This window comes from Psammomys obesus, unplaced genomic scaffold (genome assembly GCF_907164565.1).
Source record: "Psammomys obesus unplaced genomic scaffold, mPsaObe1.curated_primary_1811, whole genome shotgun sequence".
Classification (NCBI taxonomy): domain Eukaryota; kingdom Metazoa; phylum Chordata; class Mammalia; order Rodentia; family Muridae; genus Psammomys; species Psammomys obesus.
The window spans coordinates 9,323,305-9,347,586 of NW_026592890.1; the positions used below are offsets into that span (position 1 = coordinate 9,323,305).

At 37.6% G+C, this 24,282-nt stretch overlaps 2 protein-coding genes across 5 annotated transcripts in view; one reads left to right on the forward strand and one right to left on the reverse strand.

The window, feature by feature from the left end:
• The window catches only part of Prkn (parkin RBR E3 ubiquitin protein ligase), a 1,244,902-nt gene extending 1,229,669 nt beyond the window's left edge, over positions 1–15,233 (reverse strand). For all 3 annotated transcript variants that reach the window (XM_055615985.1, XM_055615986.1, XM_055615987.1), the window contains exon 1: positions 15,130–15,233. In XM_055615985.1, the coding sequence (XP_055471960.1) occupies positions 15,130–15,136 (7 nt within the window). In that variant the 5' untranslated portion in view covers positions 15,137–15,233. The remainder of the gene's footprint in view (positions 1–15,129) is intronic.
• Positions 15,234–15,468: 235 nt separating this feature from the next.
• Pacrg (parkin coregulated) overlaps positions 15,469–24,282 on the forward strand; it is a 438,897-nt gene continuing 430,083 nt past the window's right edge. Inside the window, exons 1-2 of one of the 2 annotated variants that reach the window (XM_055616071.1) lie at positions 15,469–15,867; positions 20,815–20,877. In XM_055616071.1, the coding sequence (XP_055472046.1) occupies positions 15,712–15,867; positions 20,815–20,877 (219 nt within the window). In that variant the 5' untranslated portion in view covers positions 15,469–15,711. The remainder of the gene's footprint in view (positions 15,868–20,814; positions 20,878–24,282) is intronic. The other variant, XM_055616072.1, reaches the window with a different exon arrangement.

Sequence of the window (24,282 nt, forward strand, 5' to 3'; positions counted from 1 at the left end):
ACACACACACACACACACACACACACACACACACACACACACACACACCTGATGACATACAAATACCATATACCTTCACATGCACACACAGATTCCCCCAACCCCCTTCTCTTTCTCTCCCTCTCTCTCTCTCTCTCTTTTTCTTTCTCTCTCTCTTTCTCTCTCACACACACACACATAATCTTCAAGTTGTTTCATAAGATGCCTATTTGTGAGCTGGCATTTAATGAATAAGATCAGAAAAGCACTGGCTTTGTGTACTTGTGACTCAAATAACAAGATGTGGAAAAGAGTTTTCAGTCATGGAAAGACATACAAACAAACAAACAAACAAAAAATGCCCAGCATGATGACCTCATGAAGTCTAGTCCAACAAGAAAATTTAAAATGCATTTAATAGCTTGTAAAGTTCACAATATTCTTATCCACTTAATAGCACAGAAAGAAACAAATTATTTTCTGGCCAAGGAAAATTCAGATTCAAATTTTAATGTCCCCATTCTATAAGCCTTGGTCAGCCCTGTAGGAAGATAATTATCAAGGCTAGAGGGATAGTTCCTGCTGCTTCTTAGAAGTAAACTCAGGAGCTAAATTAAGGTACTTAGAGGTAAACTCTGAAGTGTGTGCAGAGCTTGGCTGTTGGACTCCTGTGGACTCTGGCACAGAAGGCTAAACACTCCTATTTATTTAGAGAGTAGAAAAGAATGGGACAGCAGAAGCACGGCTTTCTCAATCATCCTTCCAGTTCCTGCTAATCAATGGGAGTCACACAGCTAACAACTTCCTGCTATGGTTTGAAAATGCAAGTTTTAATGTGATTTCATTGTACTGTCCTTGTATTGAAAAGTGTTTATTATGTAGTTTCAAATTTACCTGAATATTGGAAAAAAGAAAAGGAAAGGAAAGAAAAACCAGCAGGAAAACTGCCATTGTGCAAAAGAAGGACATAAAATTCAAGCCATGAATTAAGGAGGCAAATGAAGGCACTCTCTTTCTTTATTAGAACTAGAAGAAACAGATTGTGTTCATCTTGCTTAGGGCCAACAGGCGCGCTTCATGGAATACAGCCAGCATCAGTCACAAAGCTCACTCGGGAGTTTTGCTCTGTACAAAAAGGAAGCCAGATGGGCTATTTACTTTCAACAAGATAATTCTGGAAGAAATTGTTATAAGTCAAAGAAACTTTTTAGCTTCATCTGCTATTTTAGCCTCTAAACTGATTTAGGAGGTTAGTAGGGATGGGGCAGCTCTGTTAGAAAAGAAAGAAGAGAGTGAAGGACAAAGCTTGAGTTGATGAAGTGGTCCATGATTCCAGGTCTTATAACTTGGGGAGAGACACCCATGACAAGCTACCTGACCTCTAAGTCCTTTGGTTTCCTGAATGTCAGCAAAGGGACCAAAATAGTATCACATGAATGATCAGGAACAGCACTTGGAACAACATACAACATGAGAACTCAACAGACATCAGACATTAGTTTCATCTGCTCTGTTTTCTCTATCTATAAAACTGAGGAAAATCCATCAGAGATATAAATATACGGGCTGCTGACTAAACAACTCCTAAAAACGTAAGAGCTCCATGTTAGAGTAGTCTTCTGATGACATTGGTCATAATCTACTGATGGAATTCATGAATTTGAAAATATCTCTTTTATTTTACTGTCACGGGAGGAAAAATAATTTTATCATTGGAGATATCAAAACATTGAGATTTTTCTAATTTAAAACTACTTCTTTAAGAAACATACCTATGTATTCATAAAACCCACATTAAGCTTTGAGGTAAACACATATAGACATGCATATGAATATTTTATAAAAACATACCTATCCATCTTGCTCTTAGGATCTGTAATATATAAATATTACTTATAAAGACCAAACTAAAAGTTTCCAAATTAAGTTATAGGAAAATCAGGCATTCAAGCTTTTATCCTTATGTTATTCAGGAACTGATAGTTGTAGAAGAATAAAAGATACTCTCAAAACATTGCAATACACAATTATACTTAATCTATTGTGATTACCATGGCAAGAGAAAGGAGGTACATTTTGGAAAGATTATTCAATACGAAAGACTAAAACAAAAATGTCTTCCTAGTTATCTTTGGACTGATATTGAAACTATCACAAATGATCCACTTAACTATTATATTAAAATATTTTCAATACTTTGGAAAAGGTAGAGAGCTGACTCCTTTAAAAACAATTTGACAGAGCTTTCCTGAACCTTTTGTTTGTTCTAGATTTGTTTATTTGCAACAAAGTCTCACTCTGAACCCTAGAATGGTCTTGAACTCACATCAGTTTTTCTGCCTTAATTTCAGGGTGTTAGGATTATAGGTGTGAGCTACCATCCATTGTTTCTTCACACTAATTTTAAACAGTGCTAAATTCATGTTTTATATAAATAAAACATGAAATGGATTATCTGCTTTGTTATCTATGTTCTGAATCTTCATGTTATTGGACTAATTAAAAAAAAAAAAAGCCAAGGAGCCTTTGCTGTTCAGTTTCAACCACTGATTTGCCCCTGCATAGAGCAATATCAAAAAAAAGTACTATCTGCAAGATCTCATATTAGCCCCAGGGGAGCCCAGGAGCCTGTGGAAGTCTGTGTGCCCTTGGACCTTTTGCATCCCACACAGCACACTGGTTGGATGGAAAATTCAAGGGACTAATCCCCTTCTCCTCACAAGATGAGAGGTGAGGCAATGGCTCCCCATTGCAAAGAAGCAGGTATATTTACTGCTTGGAATTCCCTAAAATCAGAGTTCCTCAGGTGTCCTACAAGCTCTTATCCATAGGACCACAGTATTTGTGAGGGAACTGAAACCAACTGCAGTGCTAGTCTGGTGATGCAGTTGGGCTAAGTTGAACATTTATAGGATGTTTTAAACAAAAATAGCCATCTATGACAATTATAAAAAACAACTGAGAGAAGAGGCCGTCAGCACAACGCTCTACATTGAAAGTTATAGCTTTATCAGCTAATATGGAGAACTGATAATATCCCACCTGGTCTGACCTTTGGAACAACGCGGCAATAAATTTATACTAGATTGCCCTGGACTCTATGTAAAGGAGAGTGAACCATACAGTAGCTCTCCACTAGGCATGAGAACTGCATTGTGGAATATCTATTGTCCCTATCATTAGTAGCAATGACATTTAACTTGACTGTCTGAATGAATACCTACTGGGCTTCCTGATCAAAGTCTTTGGTTGGATGCATGGTAGAGAGACTAGATGAAGACAATACTATAGACTATCCTCATCCTGATGCTACAGATCTCATTGGTTGCAGCCCTAATTAAATTTTATCAGAGAGCTTAACAGATGTGTTTCTAGCACTTGTGGTGGGATTAGTCATAGTGACATATTCAGATCATAGTTCATAAGAATACAAAACAGTATGGAATTTTGAGAGGGCTGATTTCTTTTGGGTCCCTCACTCACCGCATCTCTTGATGGGTATGTGGATGCTGTATGGTCCTGACCATTATTACTTTGACCATATCTCAAGATTCTTTATATGGTCTTTAAAAAGTCATCAATACCTATTTGTAGATATTTATTTTATTTCATTTATCTCTAGATATTTTGTTTGTTTGTTTTATTTCTCACTACTTGCTATGACAGTGCTAGATTCTTCAGACTGACTATCTGCCATGCAAGCCTACTACATGAACAGCATTCATCTGGGTCATAGCACATCATCTCTGTGGAATCTAGGGACAAAGAAAATTGTAATGATTTAATGATGTTTATATTGTGGAAAGTTACCACATCATAGCAATGGGGTCCTAAGCATCTGTAAGTCTTGTCAGTCTCCAATATCCATGATATATTTAGACAAAAGCTTGTAAGTAGGGTCAAATCTCACCACAACATGCTTGGCTCCGGCTTATATCTTCCTTATGATATATACTTTTGATGCTTAACATAAAGTCACATTCAGGTACCACTATGAAAATGAATATTCACATATGAGAGTATACAAATGTACTGAAGCTGAACTATTTTACCTAGACATTTTATGGTATGCAAGAAAAAAAAAAAGCACAAAAACATCAAAACCAAGTCACTTTTTATATTCTAGAACCAAAACCCTCTGGGACCTATCCCTACCACAGGTTTCTCACTTTAATTCCAGTTCCTCCTGAGTAACAACATATCTATGAAAGTTCTGGTTGGTTTTCTGTTGCTTCATAAAATATTGACTAAAACCAACTTGGGGAGAAAAGGGTTTATTTGGTATATAGGTTGCAGTCCATCATCAGGGGAAGCCAAGGTAGGAAATCAGGACAGGAACTGGTCCAGATACCACATAGGAAAGTTACTTATTGAGTTGCTTCCCTTGACTTGCTCTGTTACCTTTTCTATGCCCCAGAATAGCACTACCCACAGTAGGCTGGGCCCAGCTACATAATTAGCAATTAAGAAAATTCCCACAGATGTCAATCTGATGGAGGCACATCTCAATGGAGAGTCCCTCTTCCCAGGTATGTCTAGGTTTATGCCAGCTGACAGAAACTATGATAAGAGGCAACATTACTCTAGCCTTACAGCTGAAATGTGGAGAACTAACTAATATGTGTATAAGACATTTTTGTATGATAGTATGGTGAGAAGAGTGATTTAAGATATGTGTATATTTATTCCAGCTTCAGTTTAAAAGAATAATAAATTAATCTAACAAATAATAAACCTACCATCCGTGGAGGACTTATTTATAGAATTTGTCATTTGTTAAAGAGAGGGGAAAGAAAGTATGCCAGAATCAGAGAATAATCTGATTTTATTTTTCTTTGTCAAAAATCCTGCAAAAGCAAATTATTTAAGGTTTCTAACTTCACCTTTAGAAATTTAATAAAAAGATTCAAATGCCACCAAAGCTTTTGCATTATTATTAGCAAAAGATGTAATACTTCACTGTAATATCCAGATTTCTGGCTCAGTAGATATCAAATGTGATTGAAAAGTATTCTAATTTTACTGCTTTATAACAGACATAATTTTTAAAACCTGAGCTAAAAATTAGAAAACGTCATGTCATCTTGGAAGGTGATTCCATATTCACTTGAATCTTCACTTCATTAAAAAATAAAAATGAATGGTTTTTGGAACAACCAGACATGAGCTTGATAAATGATAATTTCTCTGCCCCCTGTGAGCAATGAGAAAAAAGTAGCTATGTTTATTTATAATGTTCCATATCCTAGGAAATAGATAAGTGATGCTGTTGGCATATTGGGTTATTTAATTATGTGGAGGCATTGCTGAAGGTGAGTTTGCTCGTGGTAAACAGAAACAAATATCTCAAAATTATGGAGAATACCCAATGAAAACATTAAAGTCAAACCTGTCTTTTAAATAACATTAAGGAACATGCTTAGAACAATCATGAGAGGAATCAGGCACTGCCCTCTTCCCTGAGTAACAGAGTGTGTATGTAAACAGGGCTGGGGAGTTGAAGCTTAAGCCTTGCAGAGGATGGAATGACATCACCAGAAATATCCAAATGCTAAAAGCATGAAAATAAAGGTTTTACCTTTTAAAAACAACCTTGGAGTAATTAAGATAAATTTCTTTCTAAATTAAATTGCCATGAAAATTTCTCTACAAGGCTTTAGGCACTATAAGCACCCCTTGACTTTGGCCTGTCATGCTTCTTCAATAAATCATGCAGCAACCCAGAAGTCAATTGAAATGATTGAATCAAGGAAAATCAAATTTTAACATTTAGTTTCAGTAACATGATTATGAAGCTTTTAGTGATATTGTAATTACTTTGAAGCATTGAGCATATGTTTCTATTGAAAGTATCCCATAGAGAAAAGTTGCACTAGGGAAACAAGTGCAGATCCCAAAGAAGCAAAACTGTATTTGATGTGAAGTTAAAAGCTAAAGGTAGAGGAGACAAGGCATCTGTGTGATTTATATTCTGAGCATCATACATAGAGCAATCACTTTGAAATCCCAGCATCATCAAAAATTGAAATAATTGAATGGCTTTCCTCTAAGGGTTCATGCTAGAGAAAAACTGAGGAGAAGCAACTGTTCAGAACAGGGAAAGAAGGAAAAAGCATCCTGTGCTAGCTCTAATTCACTCTCACAGGAAAATGTGGAAGACTGACCTCCTAAGTTTAAAGCATCATCTCCTCTGAAACTGAAACATTGTAAGTGTATCTAGCATTTATCAGATCAAGCTATGTAGTTATTCATTCTTGCCTACCTTAGTTCTTACTGAGATGCTGCTGGGCTTAGAGACCACAAAAATGAACAAGATGAAGCTAAGCCCTAAGACAAATATCAATGGAGAATGAATTCTAAGGGACATTAGAGAAGAGAAACTAAAGACAAGCATGCTACTTCCTCCCCTTCCATTCCTACTGCAGTTATCTCTTAAGTAAAAACATGCTTCTTCCTTCAAGAACAAGGTAATACATAAACATACAACATCAAAATAGAAAGAAATAGTCTTTAGAATTTAGCAGAAAAAAATAATTCTGTCCAAGATCCAAAATGTACAAGCCCTTGCAGGTATTTTGATTACATCAAAGTGCTATCTGTTCTAACATCATATAGACCCTAAAACAGATTTAAAGGGCTTAGTCCAGCTTCTGGTGTATGTGTGTGTATATGTGTGTATGTATGTGTGTATGTGTGTGTTTCCATGTGTAAACCTGGAGCTTACTGATTCTTCTGAACTAGTGACTAGCCAATGTAATGGATCTGCCTGTCTCTGCCTAGCTCAGCTCCTGAAAGGAGGCACCACCAAGCCTGGCTTTTATGAAGGCATTGGGGCCCCAAACCCAGGTTCTCATGTTTGCTTGATAGGCTCTATACCCATTGAGACATCTCTCCACCCGCTTACTTACTAATCATAGGTAGCCACATTCTGTTATTATCTTGGAAGATAATCTGATTCATGAACTTGATCACCATCCTCTGTAGTTGTCAAAATTTCCTTCCTCTGCTGGAATTCACCAAAACTACAAATGTTTAACTTGTAGAGTATTACTTTATGATAAAGCATGGTCATGATTTTGATGTTAACCAAAAGTAAATAAATGAGAATCAACATGGTCCTCATCCCAAAATTATCTTTCTATATAAAATTGTCACATCCATTAAGAGCAAGCAATCTCCCATTACTCAGAGCAAGGCCTTCCCTCTCCAACATGACATGGAAAACTTCTCTGAGATGCTCTACACTTTCCTTGTAACCTCGCATATCATTTCCTCCTCAGCTCCTTATGTCAAATGCTGGCCTTTGCCTAGTCCATGTCCTGCTAATGAGTCTTCCACCTTATTAATAGTCTCTCTATGCAAAGTCTACTTTCTTTAGCTACCTGCTCAGAAGCACAGTGGTATTAGAAATAAATCCCACCTTAGCTGGATCCTGCAACTGAACATATATGAACATAGTATATTCAGTAAAGAACAGCTTCCTCTATTGCAGCATAGCCTCTGTGCCTGCCACAAGTCCCGAGAATGAGGTCTAAATAAACAGTGGACATTCCTTTCCTTATTTTGCCGACAATAACCAAAAAATTAACCTTTTTCTTTTTCACAAATGAAATCCTGCATCACTTTAAACCTATATTCCAGATTTTATTAAGACTTTCTTCTAGCTATATTAATAATAAAAAACAGGATACATTTCAGATAACAGCCTTTCCTAAAACCAAAATCTATATTGCACTCTTAAAATCTGAAGCAAATTAAGCTACAATATTTTTTGTTCTCAACTTTACTAAAGTTTATTTTAAAAATTTTAGCTGTAATTTTCAACAGGGCAGAGTAGTTATTATTTACAATAGGTAAGACAATGTTATTCTATTACAGAAAATCATTAAGTGTCTAATATTCACAGCAAACTCAATCAGAAATCAAAACATACATGAAATGTTTATGTGTTCCTATTTTCCCTGATCATCTATTGTTATGTAAAGTTATACTTCCTGTCAAAAGTACAGCAAAGCTTCCCTTTCTTTACAGGAAGCAAATAAGCAACCTGTTCCATCAGATTACCCAGCTGTAATTCAACATTTCAGTCCAGGATAGTAGCCACATATTCTGTTGCCACCTAGGAAAACTGCCTTGAAAAGTAAGCTATGTTCTTACCTACTGCTATCGACTAGTCCATGGGCATGGAAGGAGGGATTAGATCCCTTACATGCAATATTATTACATTATTGTATCACATTTAAATGGCAGGCAAAAATGTTAAAAAAAAAAAAACAGAATTACCAAAATCAACCTTATTTTTAAATGATAATTACTGCCTACAGTGGTAAATAAATAACACTTCCTCAAACTGTCTACATTCCAGTCTCTGAAACCTGTGAATGCTACAAATGTGACAAATGGAAACTTCAAACAAGGTTAAATTAAGGTTTGGAAAAGGAGAGCTATCCAGGCAACCTCAAGTACTTTTGTAAGACAAAAGAACCTAAACCACTATAAAGAAGGCAATGTAGCAGTGCATGTGGCACAAACCTGGAGAAGAGGTGAGGCAAATGGATCTCACAACTGCAACCAGCCTAGGCTACACAGAACAAAATCTGTCTCAAAACAAGCAAATAAAACATGCAAGGAAGAAGAGGAAAAAGTAAGGAGTAGAATAGGAAAAAAAAAAAAGAGATGAGAAAGAGAAAAGGGAAGGATAAAGAAGGAGGTTGAAAGGAAGAGGACAGAGGAAAAGGCAGAGGAGGACATGATAGCAGCAGCCACAGCAGCAGCAGCACTGTGACAACAGAAGCTGAGAAGAGAGCAGAGCAGGGAGGCCAAGGACTTCTCCAGGGATGAGAGGGCTCTCCCCTGAGCCTACAGCAGAAACCAGGCTGCTAACAAATAATCTCCTGAATTGTCACAGATTAATTTACGTTATTAAACATGTAGTAATTGGTTATAGTAGCAATGAAAAACTAATGGAGTAACTGATGGAGTAACTAATGGAGTTTTAGTAACCTTTCTAAAACATATAGAGAAAAACCGATGATTAAAGAAACTGAAACAGTGGTTCTAATTTTCTCTTCCAGAAATCTCTACTTTTAAGATCACAACATAAAACTGCTTTTTGTATATTACCAGTTAAAACTTTCCTGACCTTATTAGCAATGAAAGCATAATTAATTAAATGTGTATTCCAGCTCTGGGGCCTTTGTTTCATTCTGAGTGTGTGTGCATGTGCATGCATCATTGTGTGTGCTGTACACACAGCTACACGGACAGCATCACCAAGTAATCTGATGATGATCAGATTACCTTGCTCTACTTTATCTCCTTGAGATTGTGTTCTCATCAAACCTGGAGCTAAGCTAACCAGCACTGTGCACAAGTGATCCCCTTTCCTTCAACATACCCCAACCACATATTACTGGAGTTGGACACACAAGGGCTTATCTGAATATGGCAGTGAGGATCTGAACTTAGGACAAGTATGCACAGCAAGCACTCGTAGCCATTGGACCACCTCTCCAGCCCCATGTGTCTTATTCTTAAGGGTGTTTCATAAAGGTTGTTCTTTGGTGATTCAAAAACATTACATGTTGAATAGTAGAGTTCTGGAAACTCTTACAGCTCCAAAACAATAATTTGGGAATATACTTCCTGATATAGAAATGAAATATTACTATTTTACTTTTAAGTTATGGAAACTACGCTCTCATGTTAAAACTTTTTAAATAAATCTTTTTAATAATTAAGAATTCACAGTTATCAATCTTAAACCACTTATGCTTTTTTTACCCTATCATTTCTTGAAGACAAAAAAGAAAATCATTACCTCTTCCAAAATCTAACATCAAAAGGCATCACTAACTCTGCTTTGACTAATCTGACTTTCCTACTTTATACTCCATTGGTTATAAAATGCTCAAACTGACTGAGAAGCTACTATTATTCCTTATAAAAGTTCATGCAAATAAGTACAACAATGACGATCCAACAGGGCAGGTCCCTGAAAGTTAGACTCCAGAAAAATTATTTCAGAACTCTTCCCCCCACATCTAAACAAAACAGCGTTCATGATATAATGCCTGTACTGGATCGTTTTTGTGTCAACTTGACACAAACTACTGTCCTCTGGGAGGAGGGAACCCCAATTAAGAAAATGTATCCATAAGATCAGTCTGTAGACAAACCTATTGAGCATTTTTCTTAATTAGTGATTAATGGGGGAGGCCCCAGCCCATTGTAAGTGGTGCCAACCCTGGCTTGGTGGTCCTGGGTTCTATAGGACAGCAGGCTGAGCAAGCCATGGGGAGCAAGCCAGTAAGCAACATCTCCATGGCTTCTGCTTCAGCTTCTTCCTCCAGGTTCCTGCCCTGTTTGAGTTCCTGTCCTGACTTCCTTCAATGATGAACAGTGATGTGGAAATAAAAGCCAAATAAACCTTTTCCTACCAAGTTGCAATGGTCATGCAGTTTTATCACAGAAATTGTAACCCTAACTAAGACAATCCCAATAAACTATAGGCATATAACAGCAACCATATGAACCCACTGTAAAACGTCAGCAGCTCAAAATTGACAAGCAGTTTGCTTGGTTACTTCTCTGAAATAAAGATGATGGGGGAAAAAATGTTTGACAGAAAATCTTCATGGTATAACATATGACAGATACCATTCATAATACAAGAAGAAGAAGAGGAGGAGGAGGAAAAGAAAGAAGGAAGGAAAGAAGGAAGAAAGGAAGGAAGAAAAGAAAGAGAGAAAGAAAGAAAAAGAAAAAAGAAAGAAAGGAAAAGAAAGAATGAAAGAAAGACAAATTGGTGGCAAAGTCATCAAAATGAAAGAAGAAATTCTTTTGCCTAGCCATTGGGAAGTTCATCAATTCCTAAAAGAACATGAGTGGGTACTGGCTCATATTATACCTTCATTCTATTACTCTCTGTAGCATATATGAAGGTTATATCTAAACTGGGTTCATAGTAAAACACAATTACCATGTGATAGAATGAATATAAATACCATATGCTGCTTCTCTAAAGAAGAGGATAAAATCTGTGCCATAAAGATGTCTTATCACCCAAGGAAATCAGAACTCATGGGAAAGAACCGTCTCTTATTTCTGTGTCCTTCCTTACAGAAGAATACACGCATATACATACAAGGAACATTCATTCCTGTCCAGCACCATTGAAAATAGCAGAAATAACTGATGGGGAACGATCACTGTCAAGTAAAATATCTAATAATCCAAGAAAGATAACATGCTATGTAGTATGGAGGTTGAGGAGGCTGGATTAGTTGGATAGAATCCTAGATGACCAGGAAACACTTTACTAGGGGAAATAGCACTGTTGACTGCATTCCTTTTAACCAAAATTCTCCTCTATAAGATGAAGTAAGTAAGCCAGGGACCTGAAAGAGGAGCTGTAATATATGTCAGCTAGCTGCCAGATGAGTCTCCATCTTCACTCTTATAAATGTTAGGAAGGGAACCACTCAGAATACTACAAAGAAAAATTTTAAATGAGCTCATTAAATGCAAATTAAAACAGAAACATTGAAAAAGCACTGGGCTACAATTAAAGGCTGAAGAAACAGCAGGTAAGAAACAATTTTCATTGATCAAAGAACTGAAAGCTAACAGAATAAAGCATTTTGCATTGAACCTGACTCATGAATATTAAGCACTCTGAAATAACGAGAACTTTTTTCTTTTTTTCCTTTTTTTTTTTTTTTTTGAGGGAGGGTTATCAAAGAAGCTTTAGAGGTAGGGATGGATTTGCATATCTTAATACCAAAGAACTTTCACTTGTATAATTTTCAAGCCATGGAGCTTTAGATTTAAAAAAATTCAGACTTCAGAAAAACCTTAAAAATAGGACCAACATTTGTAAAGGCCATAAAGTTTTTTTTTCAGAGCCTTTGGACCCAAACAAGAACTGAATAGAAATTTATAAACTCTTCTATACAAAAGTTTTGTGTAGTAACCCATTTAGTGACACAATGGCACCTTAACAAACAATATCTGCATATACACTTGCTTTCATCTAAAGTTGCAAAGTGACTGGGCAAGTAGCAATACACAGTACGTTCAACTACAACTTCCACACTTCAAATTTTCTGTATACAGGTTTTAAAACCAGCTAGATGTTGGGCCAATAGTTAATATAACTTCAATATTTACAATGACAAAGCATTTTTTTCTGCTTATTCCATTCTTGTATCCTTGGCACCTACTATCAGTACCGGACACAGAATATACGCTCCATCCTGGAGCGTATATGATTACAAAATAAATGACTTTTCCTAAAACTCGTTTTCAAATTAAAATGTTCCATCCCTTATCTTTAAAGAAGACAAAAAAAAACACTCACTGGCAAGTGACAATAAATGTATACTAACACTGTCAGATAAGACAGGGCCCCAAAGACACCTGTGCAGCATGCATTCTAAAAGAAAGGCCTTTTGACTAGTGAATACTCATTGAGAAAGGAAGACACTTTCATAACTAATATATATTTTTATTAAATATATAAAAAACATTATAAAATTGAAAATAGGCCAGGATTACTGTGATCTTTATATGTATACAGTTAAATTCTCTAACAGATTTTAAGCAAGATATAGAAAATAATATTTTTAATCAATTAAAAAAACAACACTTTTGAATGGAACCCAAGGTCTTATGCCTCCTAGGATATATCACTGAGCTACATTCCTGTTTTAAAAATTTTCTATAACACTAGGTTTCAATTTAAGAACTTCCTATTTTAATTATAATAGGTGATAATATCAACTGCCTAACCATAAAGGGCATTTAAAACAATTCACAATTGTTACCATTAAATTCAATTTTAAATACAAAGAAGTACTCATTTTTAAAAAGTTTTAAAAGAGATGCTCAAAAACACATTTTTTTCTCAGTTAAATTTTCTGAAGCTTTTCTATTCTGCTTTTTGTTATTGTGACTCCCTTCTCCATGCCTTACAAAGGAAGAATCTTTCATAGACTTCAATTATATTATGGTTTAAGTCTGTCTGGGTCAAGGCATTGAACACGTCAATCATAATCCAAGTGGGAAATGTAAGTACTTTTGAAGCCATCTCCACAACAAGAAGAAAACCCTCTATTTTAAAACAATAAAGGGAAAATTAATTTTGGGGTAAGTTCTTCCTCATATTTGGCCAGGAAACTTATCCATAGGAAAGTCTAGTGAAGGAAGGACTTCACTAGCAGAGCAGAGTACTGCCTGCACTGGGAGGATACAGCAACAGAGAGAGTCTAAGTATAAAAGGACCGGTCTCAGCAGTGCTGTGCAGTGGAAGAAACTGTTCAGTTCCTAGAGCTATTTATGTTTCCTTTGATCTGCAGCAGACCTAAGGATAAAGACTGTCTGCCTTTGTTTCCTGGTCCAAAGATTAGTCAGAAAAAGGCAAAACTATTTCTTCCAGGTTGAATTGTTTTCACTGTCAATACTGAAGTTTACTAAAAATATGGCTACCAATAGAATTAGGCAACACAACTAGTTGAAAGAAATAATTTATTTAGTTTTAATTTAATTTAATTTATTTAGTTTTGTTTTTTTGTTTGTTTGTTTGTTTGTTTTAATATGGAAACTCCTTGGCAGGGGACAAGGATTTAGCCATTTGTGTTAAAATACACACTTATTCACCCTGCAAAAAGAGTAGCTAGAGAAAGAACAGTCTTTAAACTCAGCTTGTATTTCTCTTGGCTCTGTCACTAATTGATTTAATTTTGTCATCCACAAGAGAGTCCCAGATAAATCTAAATAAAACTGCCTAAATGTGTTCCATTCTAAAGTTTTTAATAAAATAACTTATTAGATTCTTTATAAAAAGGATTCTTTCTAGGTCTTAATTTCATGTCTTTAAATAGCTTTATGGGAACTTTGGCTTCTCCAAATCATCCATGAACTAGAGTAAGCTGAAAGAAACTAAGCACGTGTAATTGTCTTTAAAATATGAGAAATTTCTTTCTTGTAATTTTTTTCCTAATCTCACCCACTTGGTTCACAGATTCAGTTCATATTTGTGTTTACAATGGACTATTAAGTATATGTCACTTAAAAGGCTCAGTAAGATTCATTAAAAAAAAGTATACTCTTCTCTTAATTTAGCAAGTTTCCAATGCATTCACCAAAGAACGTGCACTATGCAACCAAGGGAAGAATTTAGCTTGCACCTCTGCCTCAGTGAGGATCTTAGCTGCCTGGCAGGATGCCCAAGGGGTGGAGGTGGGGCAGATCTACATACTTTAGCATTACTTTCCTAAGTTAAAAACATACTTAGCCACTTTCACCGTGTAAAGCACTTATTTCATAGATCCACCTCTCATCTGTCTTCTAAACACACCTCTGACAGACAGACGTCAGATGCGCTTGGAGTGTCACCTGCCAGGCATATATCACCAACAAGCTCACCAAATATTCAGGACATCACTTGGAGCGAGTCTACAGTAACAAAACCTTTAAACAAGAATGCCCACTAAACACCAATATGCCTTTCTACTTATCCTGGAGGTGAACCCCAAAAGTGACTCTGAATTTAGCATCTCTGCCAGAGAGGACCTTTCTAACCTTCCTGCTTCACAGTGCTTGTAACAACCCTAGCGGCCGCTTCCGAAGCTGCACTTGTCAAACTGCGAAAAGATGCCGTCTTTGCTATTACCTACTCTCCGCCACTCTTTCACCTCAGATCTCCGAGGTGACACTTACAAGACGGAACTGAAGGCGCAAGGTGCAGCCTCCACCCGTCGGACGCTCCCTGGGGTTTTCTTAGTGTCTGAACTTTGTGCTGCTGACGCGGCGGGGCGAGCCCGGCCAGCGGAGGGCGCAGTGGTGCACGGGGGTTACCTCGGGGATGCTGCCTTCTGAGGGCGGCGGGCTAACCTGGGCAAGGGCGGGGTGGGGACTGGGAACTCACGCTTACGCTCTAGGACACGCCGGACCCGGCCACTCGCGGGCCCCCTCCCGGGCCGAGGAAGCCCACAGAGCGGGCGGGCGCGGCGCACACGCCTTCGCCCTGTCACTGACGAGCGGCTCGGGTCCGCCCCCGAGGATCCCACTCGGACCCGCGGGGTGTGACGTGGCGCCACACGCGGGCGCAGGCGGCGCACAGATTGTACCTGGCAGGCACCCACGTACCTATCATGGTCACCGGGCGGGTGGTGGCTGCGAGGCGAGCTGGACCTACGCGGGCACCGGCGCCCGCCCGAGCCTCCCACCAGCGTTTCTCTCTGGTTTTGTCATCCAGGCCTTCCCCTCCCCCTCCCCGCGCGACGGCAGGCGCAGTGCGCACGCGCAGCTCCCCTAGCGCGAAGCCTGCTGGGAGTCGTAGTTTTAACGCGTAAAGTTTTCCTCAAGCTGCCTCCGCGGCCGCGCCAGTAGCCTTTTCCGGATTAAGACCCAGGAAACGCGCGTCACGGAGGGGCGGGACTATCGGGTCGAAGTGTTGACGAGTCGCTTAGCAACCAGGAGGCTTACCTTTGGAAGCTTGTAGTGGCTCTAGCCTCAGGTCCCGGCCCTCTTCCCGCCCCTCCCCTCCCCTAAAGTCCCTTCACCTTGGTGCTGCCAAACATCTGGATCACCCTGGGCACCACGAGGAGTTGAATTTCGACCAGTAACGCGACTTTTTATATTTTTTTTCCCGACCTCCCGCTCACATCTGTAAAACCCACTGGTTTTTTTTACCATACTTTTGATAAGGACGAGACGTTTTCTAGGAAGATGGTGGCAGAAAAAGAGACCCTGACTTTAAACAAATGCCCAGATAAGATGTCGAAGAGGACCAAACTGCTGCCACAACAGCCGCTCGCGGTGCACCAGCCTCATTCCCTGGTTTCTGAGGGCTTCACAGTCAAAGCCATGATGAAAAACTCAGTCGTAAGTGATCTTCCCCAATTGAATGCACTTGCTCCGAATCAGGGAACACGAGGTTGTAGAGGCTGGCAACTCTTAAGATATTTTCCAAGTCCAGGTCCTGGGTACTGGCGGCCGAAACTGGCAATGACTCGATCAGTGGCCAGCCGTGCCCAGCAGTGTCCAGAAAGGTAGGCTAAGTGTCAGAGAGCCTTTGGGGCCGCTGATGTACTGGGCTAGCTTACAAGCACCTTCTTGAGAACGGGTGCTTTCTCCACTGCCCCAAATTGACTTACGCATTTTTCCTCAAAGGGAGAGAAAATCTTTATCGTTATTGCAACCTAAATTAGTTTCACTTAGCAAAGGGCCTTCTGGAGTGAGAGTTCCTGGAAGTTATAGGCTTGCAGAACTTAACATGAACCAGTATACAGCTGCGAGACAAAGTTATCAGTGATCTAAAGTAATTTATTTCATCTAGAACATTTTAGAATGTCTTAGAATTCTGACAAAAAGGGATTAGACTGTTAAAGTATTCAAAAGCTGTGTGAAGACTATTTCCTGATAGGCCTTTTAAATACATTTCAAAAATATGAGCTCTATTTCAAGTGTCCCACTACTAATACAAGTCTTAATTCATTTTTATTGCTTGTTGTAATAAAAATAAAATAGTCCTAATGCCAATAGGGGCAAATATTTAAAGGGAAACAAATAGTTTAGCTACATGTATAACACTGCTTTTAAACCTTCTTATTTGTTAAATACCCTCTGATTTTGTATGCTAAATCAAGTTTATCTACTGAGGGGGCACCTGTTTAGAAATGTGAGATTAAATACTAAATGTCATTTTCAAGTTTGTACAATTTACACCCCGAGAGAATTTTTTTATACAGCAATTCATATATTAGCTTAATAGTGTTCTCCATTGTCCCATTATTTTTCTACTTATATATTGCAAGCCTAATACTACATTATTTCTAAACACACATTTAATGGACTCAAATGAAGCAGACTTCCAGTGTGGATTCCCATGTTGCTTCACAACATATTTTTATTTTTACATCATTTTACTTTATTAATATTTTATGTTATGTGTGTCAGCTAATTTTTCATGGTTAAAAAGTCTTTAAAACAGTCCAAAAGAGAACTGCAGAGTAACAGGAAACAGAAAAGATTGTTTCTATATTCAGTACTTATAGGTCACCATTTTTGAGTTCTGTGATGTAGATTTTTGTCACATTATAAAGTATCTCTATCTCTCATTCTGAAGGTCTACTTCTATTCAGGACATATATGCCAATTTTCATCTTTTAATTTCAGCCATGTGTTCCAAAAGCCAAGCCAAAACCACTTCTCTGGAGTTGCACGCACCTTCTGTTCTCTCTGTAACTCTCTATCTCAGTAGGCAATGTCATTTCAATTATCTTCCAAGAAAAACATACAGAATCTACTCTAGGAACTATAGAAATTATTTATGAAATAATGGTAAATGTAAACATTTATTATTGGTAAGCTATTGGGACAAGTGGTCTTAAGCAATAAGTAGTTCTCTTGTTTGCATGAGCTTTTCGTTTTGGTCTCAATAAAAATAAGCAGTTACCAAAGTGTTCAATCAGAGAATAATATTCAAGTTCATATTGATACAATGTTTTTCATTGAAAGATGAAAGGAGATACTTAATTTGAACATTTGTAGTTTACGTTCCTTCTTGGAGAATGATGATGAAGCCCATGGCCAAAAAACAGCTAACCAGTATTTATTTCTTCATATCAGCAAAAAGTAGACCTTTTATGCACTTATACACTTCATCAAAATCAAGGAAGGGCAGGCATAGTGAAACATACCATAACCTTATGCTAAGGAGGCAGAGAAGGAGTTTAATCCTTGAGGATAGCCTGGGCTACACAGGAAGATCAAAGAAAGTCTGTACTACATATGGACATATGGAGACTCAGTCTCAAACACACACACACACACACACACACACACACACACACACACACAGTAAGTTAGAATATCCATCCAAGGCTGTGATGATGCCACTTATAATGGCCCTGATTCCAGGACCATCAGAAAACAGGCTAAGAAAGCTATAAAATTAAAAAAACAAAACAAAACAAAAAAAAATTCTAAGATATACTTTAGAAAAGATGAGGAAAAAAAAGGTCAGTAATCTGCAAAAATGACACAGCCAGCAATGAAGAGCAGGCAACTTCATTGTCCCAGATCCTGCTCTTATACTAAGTCCAATGCTAAAGGTTAGTCTTAAAGCCACAGCTAGTTGGGACAGGCCCTGGGGAAGTATAGGCTGTTACTGGTAGCTCTGTGGCTATCTACAACCTGCAATGCTTTATTAATGTGGCAGAGGGGAGATGAGACAATGGTGAGGATCAGAAGTCATGAACCACCAATGCTAAAGATGATACATTATAGTGGAGAGAAGCATAAAGACAAGTAAAAGAGTAACAATACAAATGATTAAGCATCTATGGTTAGGGTTACAGGTACTCATTCCATCCAGTGAAAGTACTGAGCATGGTGTACTCAGGACAGCTAGCTGATGGAGGCCTTCCTCACCCATGCCCCCTTACCTCTCAGGTATCGAATGTCTCCTAAACTGCTCTCTGCCAGTCAGTTATTAATACATGTCGACTAAGCTTTTCAGAACAAGTTTCTTCTTTTGACACAATGTAAAAGTTTGGGAGCTATCCAGTTCCAAAACAAAACAAAAGACATACTTCCACAGAGCCGGCACTCATCTTCTTAAAAAACAAACTTATTCTTTGACAATTTCATACATGTATGTAATATATTCACCGCAAATGCTCCCTTCCTCTCTCCCTGAATCCCTAACATTTGCCCCTTCCACCCTCATGTCCTCTTTCTACGTTATTTTATAAAGTAAGGCAGAAATTTTGTGTTTGTTTCCTAAATGTCCGGAGCTATACTTTATCCTTGATATAGATAAACTACATTAAAATATTGGTGTGAATAACAATATAAGAAAAAATATTTATCTGGCAGTTATCAAAATGTTAGTCATTATTCTACATGCCTAAATATAGTAACAATTGCAGTACCTATGTGTCATGGTGGGTGTAAACTTTTGTAGGCTACTCTGATATAAAAATTGATATAGAAAAAAAATTAAAAAAATAAAATAAAATATTGGGTCATTTATTTTGGGATTCCCATATACTTTAAATGATTTGTCAGTGCTGAGTTTATTAACTCAGGTGTGTCCCTAATAATTTGTTATCAGCACACATCATTCTTTTAATATATTATGTCATTCTACATTATTTGCACTTCTAATCAATCCCATTTAAAAAAAAAACAGAGCAAACATTTTCCCCCACAGAACATATGAATCTCAGACAATTTTATGAGACATTTATTAAATGACAGGAAAAGAATCCAGATTTCTATATAATGTTTATTTCTGTTGATCAGTTTGTTCCTGAGAATTTTTTTTCAGCTATCACCTGTATGTACCACATGTGTGAAAAATACCCTTGCCCCAAGTAAATCACTGATAAACATTAAACCAATATACTGGTATTGTATAACAGTAGTATCAACTTGGGTAGTACAAATTGGACTTAGTGGGTTATAACATGTTTTAAAAATACATATTAAAAATAAAATTTTAGTGAACATGAAGTTGGAAGGAAGTTTGAAGGTGGGTAGTGAAGCCAAGAGAATTTAGGGAGGGGGATATTTGTGAATATGATCAAAATACATTGTAGGCATTTATGAAATTCTCAAAGAATGAACAAAAATAGTATGTTAAAAAATAAGTACCATTCTGATCAGTGTAAGAGAGAATCTCAGAGTTGTTTTGACTTGTATTTCGCTGATGACTAAGGATGTTGAACATTTCTTTAAGTGTTTTTCTGTCATTCGATATTCCTCTGTTGAGAATTCTCTGCTTAGCTCTGTACACTATTTTTAATTGCATTGTTTGGTTTGTTGGTGTCTAATTTCTTGAGTTCTTTATATGTTTTGGACATTATGACCAACAGGATAGACACCAGAAGCGGTGGAAGAGAGGAAACAGCATGGGAGCCTGCTATAAAGGGTCCTCTGAAAGGCTCCACCCAACAGGGGATAGAAGCAGATGCTGAGACTCATGGCCAAACCTTGGGCAGAGGGCAGGGAGTCTTATGGAAGAAGAGGGGGGTGGGACAGAAGGAACAGGAGCCCCACAAGAAGATCAACAAAGCTAAAATATCTGAGCCCAGGGGGCCCTGCAGAGACTGATGTACCAACCAAGGACCATACATGGAGAGGACCTAGACCCGCTGCTCAGATGAGGCCAATTGGCACCTCAGTCTCCATGTGGGTCTCTGAGTAATGGGAGCAGGGGTTGCCTCTGTCATGAATTCGGTTGCTTTCTCTTTGATCACTTGCCCCTGGCAATGGAGCCTTACCAGGCCATAAAGGAAGAGGATCCAGGCAGTCTTGATGAGACTTAATAAGCTATGGGCAGATGGCAAAGTCCCTTTCAGTGGACTAGGGGAAGAGTACAGGGGAGATGAAAAAAGGGAGAGTGGGACTGGGAGGAGTTGAGGGAGGGGCATTCAATTGGGATTATATAATGAATAAATTTTGAAAAAAATAAAAAATACAAATATAAATATGAAAAATGATACTAATAGTACAAAGTCTTTATCTGTTCCTTTCTAGTCACCCCGCAGATATACTATCAAGCTGAATATATCCTACCTGTTTGTGGCTGTTTTCATACCTGGTTTTATACTTATGTAAACTATGTAATTGTTTTGTATCTGCTTCTTCCATCAAAATTATGTTTCTGAGATTCAGCTCCGCTATTGCATACTATTATCGTTGTAAATTAATTGTGCTGATTAACTGGAAATGTCAGTTTGACATAACCTGGAGTCACCTTTTAAAAAAGGTCTCAGTAAGAAGCTACATTAGGTAACTTGATTAACCATTTTTCTGGTCAAGGTCTTGAGCAGAAGAGTGAAGAAAGCTTCAGCACAAGGGGCAAGCAACAAGCAAGCAGCATGGGTACGTTGGTTCCTGTCTGTTCTTGGCTGTGCATGTGGTGACGAGTTGCTTGACATCCTTAAAGGGATGACTGTAACCTGGAACTGTGATCTAAAAATAAACCCTTTCTCTGGTCAGGGTGTTTTAGTACAGCCACAGAAATGAAGCTAGCACACAAATACCTCATGTCTATTCCTAAATGTTTTTGTGTCTGAGTGTACTACAATTTACTTAACCACTCTCTTCTGGCTAAATATTTGTGACTTCCAATTTAAGACTGTTAAATATAGCACTCCAAGGAAATTTTAATCTTTTTTTCTCTCTGCTTCACCTACTCCTTGTTGTCTTACTGTTGGTAGTTAAATTCTCTGCACTCTTCAGAGTCATTCATCGTACATACTAGGGGAAAGCTGGGAACAACTGAGCCTGTGGTTTTCCAGTTGTGGGAAGACATTTTCCTAACAAAGATGCTTGCATTTATATTCAACAAGTCACTTCTTTTACATCAAATACTTCCATTGATTTTCATGCATTCTATTTTAACCATAATATTGTAAGTTTAACTGTAGGAATATACAAAATAGTGGAATGGGTGACACATATGGCTTCTGTATCTAAAATATAATCACCTTATGATTTCATATTCTTTTAGTCATCTTTTTAAGACATGGTCTCACTATGTACCCAGAAACTTGCTATATACTCCAGGATTGGCCTCAAACACATGGAGACTTATCTTTCTCTGTCCTTCAAGTACTGAAGTTAAAGGCATGCACCACTACACATAGTACTTTAAAATAAAAATAAATAAGTTCTTTCTTACTGAGAGAGCCATGGCTTTATTTATAGTCTGTTTATTAGCACAGTGTGCTAGGAGTCAAATTGTGTGTATATTCTTAAGTGTATATAAGGAATATATATATATGCATCCATGAATTCATGAGCTGGCTGGCTTGATAGATTACATTAGATTAGATTAGATTAGATTAGATTAGAATAGATAACTGAAATTTAGGAATTATTCTTTAGCTTACTTTGTCACCTGAATTCGTTGTTTTGTTTGGTTCTATTAATGTTTTTAGTTTTCAGGTATAAACTAAAGAGTGCATTGCACCTTCTTATGTCTGTGCAATGTGTGCACACCTGGTACCTTCAGAGTCTAGAAAAGGTCGTAAGATTCCCTGTAACTAGAGCTACAGGACCACCATACAGGTACTAGAAATCAAACATGGGTTCTCTGCAAAAGCATTCAATGATCTTAACCACTGAGCCATCTCTTCAGCTCTTGAGCTTTTTGTTGAAAGTACATGTTTCTGTGATACCTCTTGGCCCATGCCCTATTATAAAGGAGAAATTAATATGAATTTAGTAAAAGGAAATCCATATGAAAATTTCCCCCATTTACTCGTATTCTGCCAATTTTATTAACCCACCTGGATCCAGCATGATGCAAAGTAATGGGCAGTGGTAGAGAAAGTACCTGTTTTCTTGCAGGTGTCTTCCTGGTCTTGGAAGTGCCTCAGGGAGGCAAGCATCATTGGACCTCATTCTAAGGGCCCTTTTCTTAATTTTCAAAGGCTACAACACTGTGTTTTCTCCAGGATTTCGATTCTAGAGGTCAGGAATTTAATATTAGAGACATTTTAGTTCAATTTTATTACATTTACTAAGTTTTCTGGCTACAAAATTACATAGACTTTTTTTTCACTTTCAAGTTTTATTTACCATCTCCAGCTGCTATACAACTAAATCTAGGCATACGTCTCTAACTATACAATATATTTTTACTGAAAATGAAGACTTCCGCCACATTCTTTTTATTAAAGTACATTAAAGTTATTACATTGGTTTAATTTAATTATGTGATGATAATCCTTGAGAGAATAGTTATATTTCTGAATTGAAAAATAATTGCCATACAATATATTCCAATCACGGTTATCCTCCCGCAACACTTCCAGGTTCTTCCTACCTTCCCACCCATTCACTTTACTCCTTTTCCCCCTCTATGTCCCTTTAGAAAATACACAGGCAAACAAAAGGCAAAAAATAAAAACATAATAAAAAAATAAAAAAACACAAGAAACATCCACATAAAAACAAAACAAAATAATTGAAAACCATAATATACAAGCAAAAGCAAAAAAAAAAAAAAATGCCAAACAAAGAAACATGAGACAAAAGTCTACAAAAATACCACTGAGTTCATTTTTTGTTGGCCATGTACTGCAGGGCATGGAGTCTACTTGTAAGTCTGGCTGTTACACCAAATAAGACTCCACTATACAGAAGTAATTGTTGTCACTTGATGATAGCCTCTTGATTAGGTATTTGCTAATATCCCACCTGGTTATGGCACTAGATGTTTCACTCAGTGGTAAAGGACACCTAGTCAGGGCATTGGCTCCCCTGTTACTTGGTGACTCTACTTAGGATTCTTTCATATATGTATATATAAGAAGATCCTACAGTATTAGGTTTCTCCTCAAATCATCCTTAGTGTTGGTTGTCCCTTCCCATATTCCCACCTTTACCCCCTCTCTCACCCCCTTCCCTGTCGCTTAATCTTCCTGCTCCAATCTCTTCCCTGTCCCTCTATAGCCTTCTAGTCTATTTCGAGTTCCTTGGGTGATCAACCCTTCCTCCACTCCCTTACTCTATACCTAATCTCTGTGATAATATGAATTGTAGCTTATCTATCAAATGCTTAAAAGCTGACATCCATATCAAATGCTTAAAATTAAGACATACAATATTTGTCATTTAGGATCTGGGTTGCTCAGTAACCCAGTTTGATTTTCTATAGATCTATTCATTTACCTACAAGTTTTATGATTTTTAGATCTTGTTTGTTTATTTAAGCCAGATAATATTCTATTGTGTAAATGTACATTTTAATTATCCAGTCACCCATTGATGGACTAGGCTGTTTCCAACTTCTGGCTATTATTAATAGAGCAGCAATAAATGTGGTTGCACAAGTGTCTGTAGCAGAATGAAAGTTTTTTGGATGTATGTTCTTTAGTGCTATAACTAGATCTTGAGGAATATTTATTCCCAGCTTCTTGAGGAACCACCACCCTGACATCCATAGTAGCAGTAAAAGTTTGCACTCCCAACAACAATGAATAAATATCCCCCTTTCCCTGTGTCCTCGCCAGCATGAGCCGTCGTTTCTTTCATTACTCTGACTGGGCTGAGATGAAATCTTGAAGCATTTTTTATTTGCATTTCCCTAATGACTGAGAATGTTGAACAGTTTTTTGGTGGTTGTTGTTTCTCAGTTGTTTGTGTTTCGCCTTTTGAGAAATCTCTATTTAGTTTGTACCCCTATTTAAAATTGGGTCATTTATTTTCTTGATGCCCAGTTTTACCCATTTACCCATGTTTCCAATGTTTATTCTTACATCGTTCACAGTTATTAAT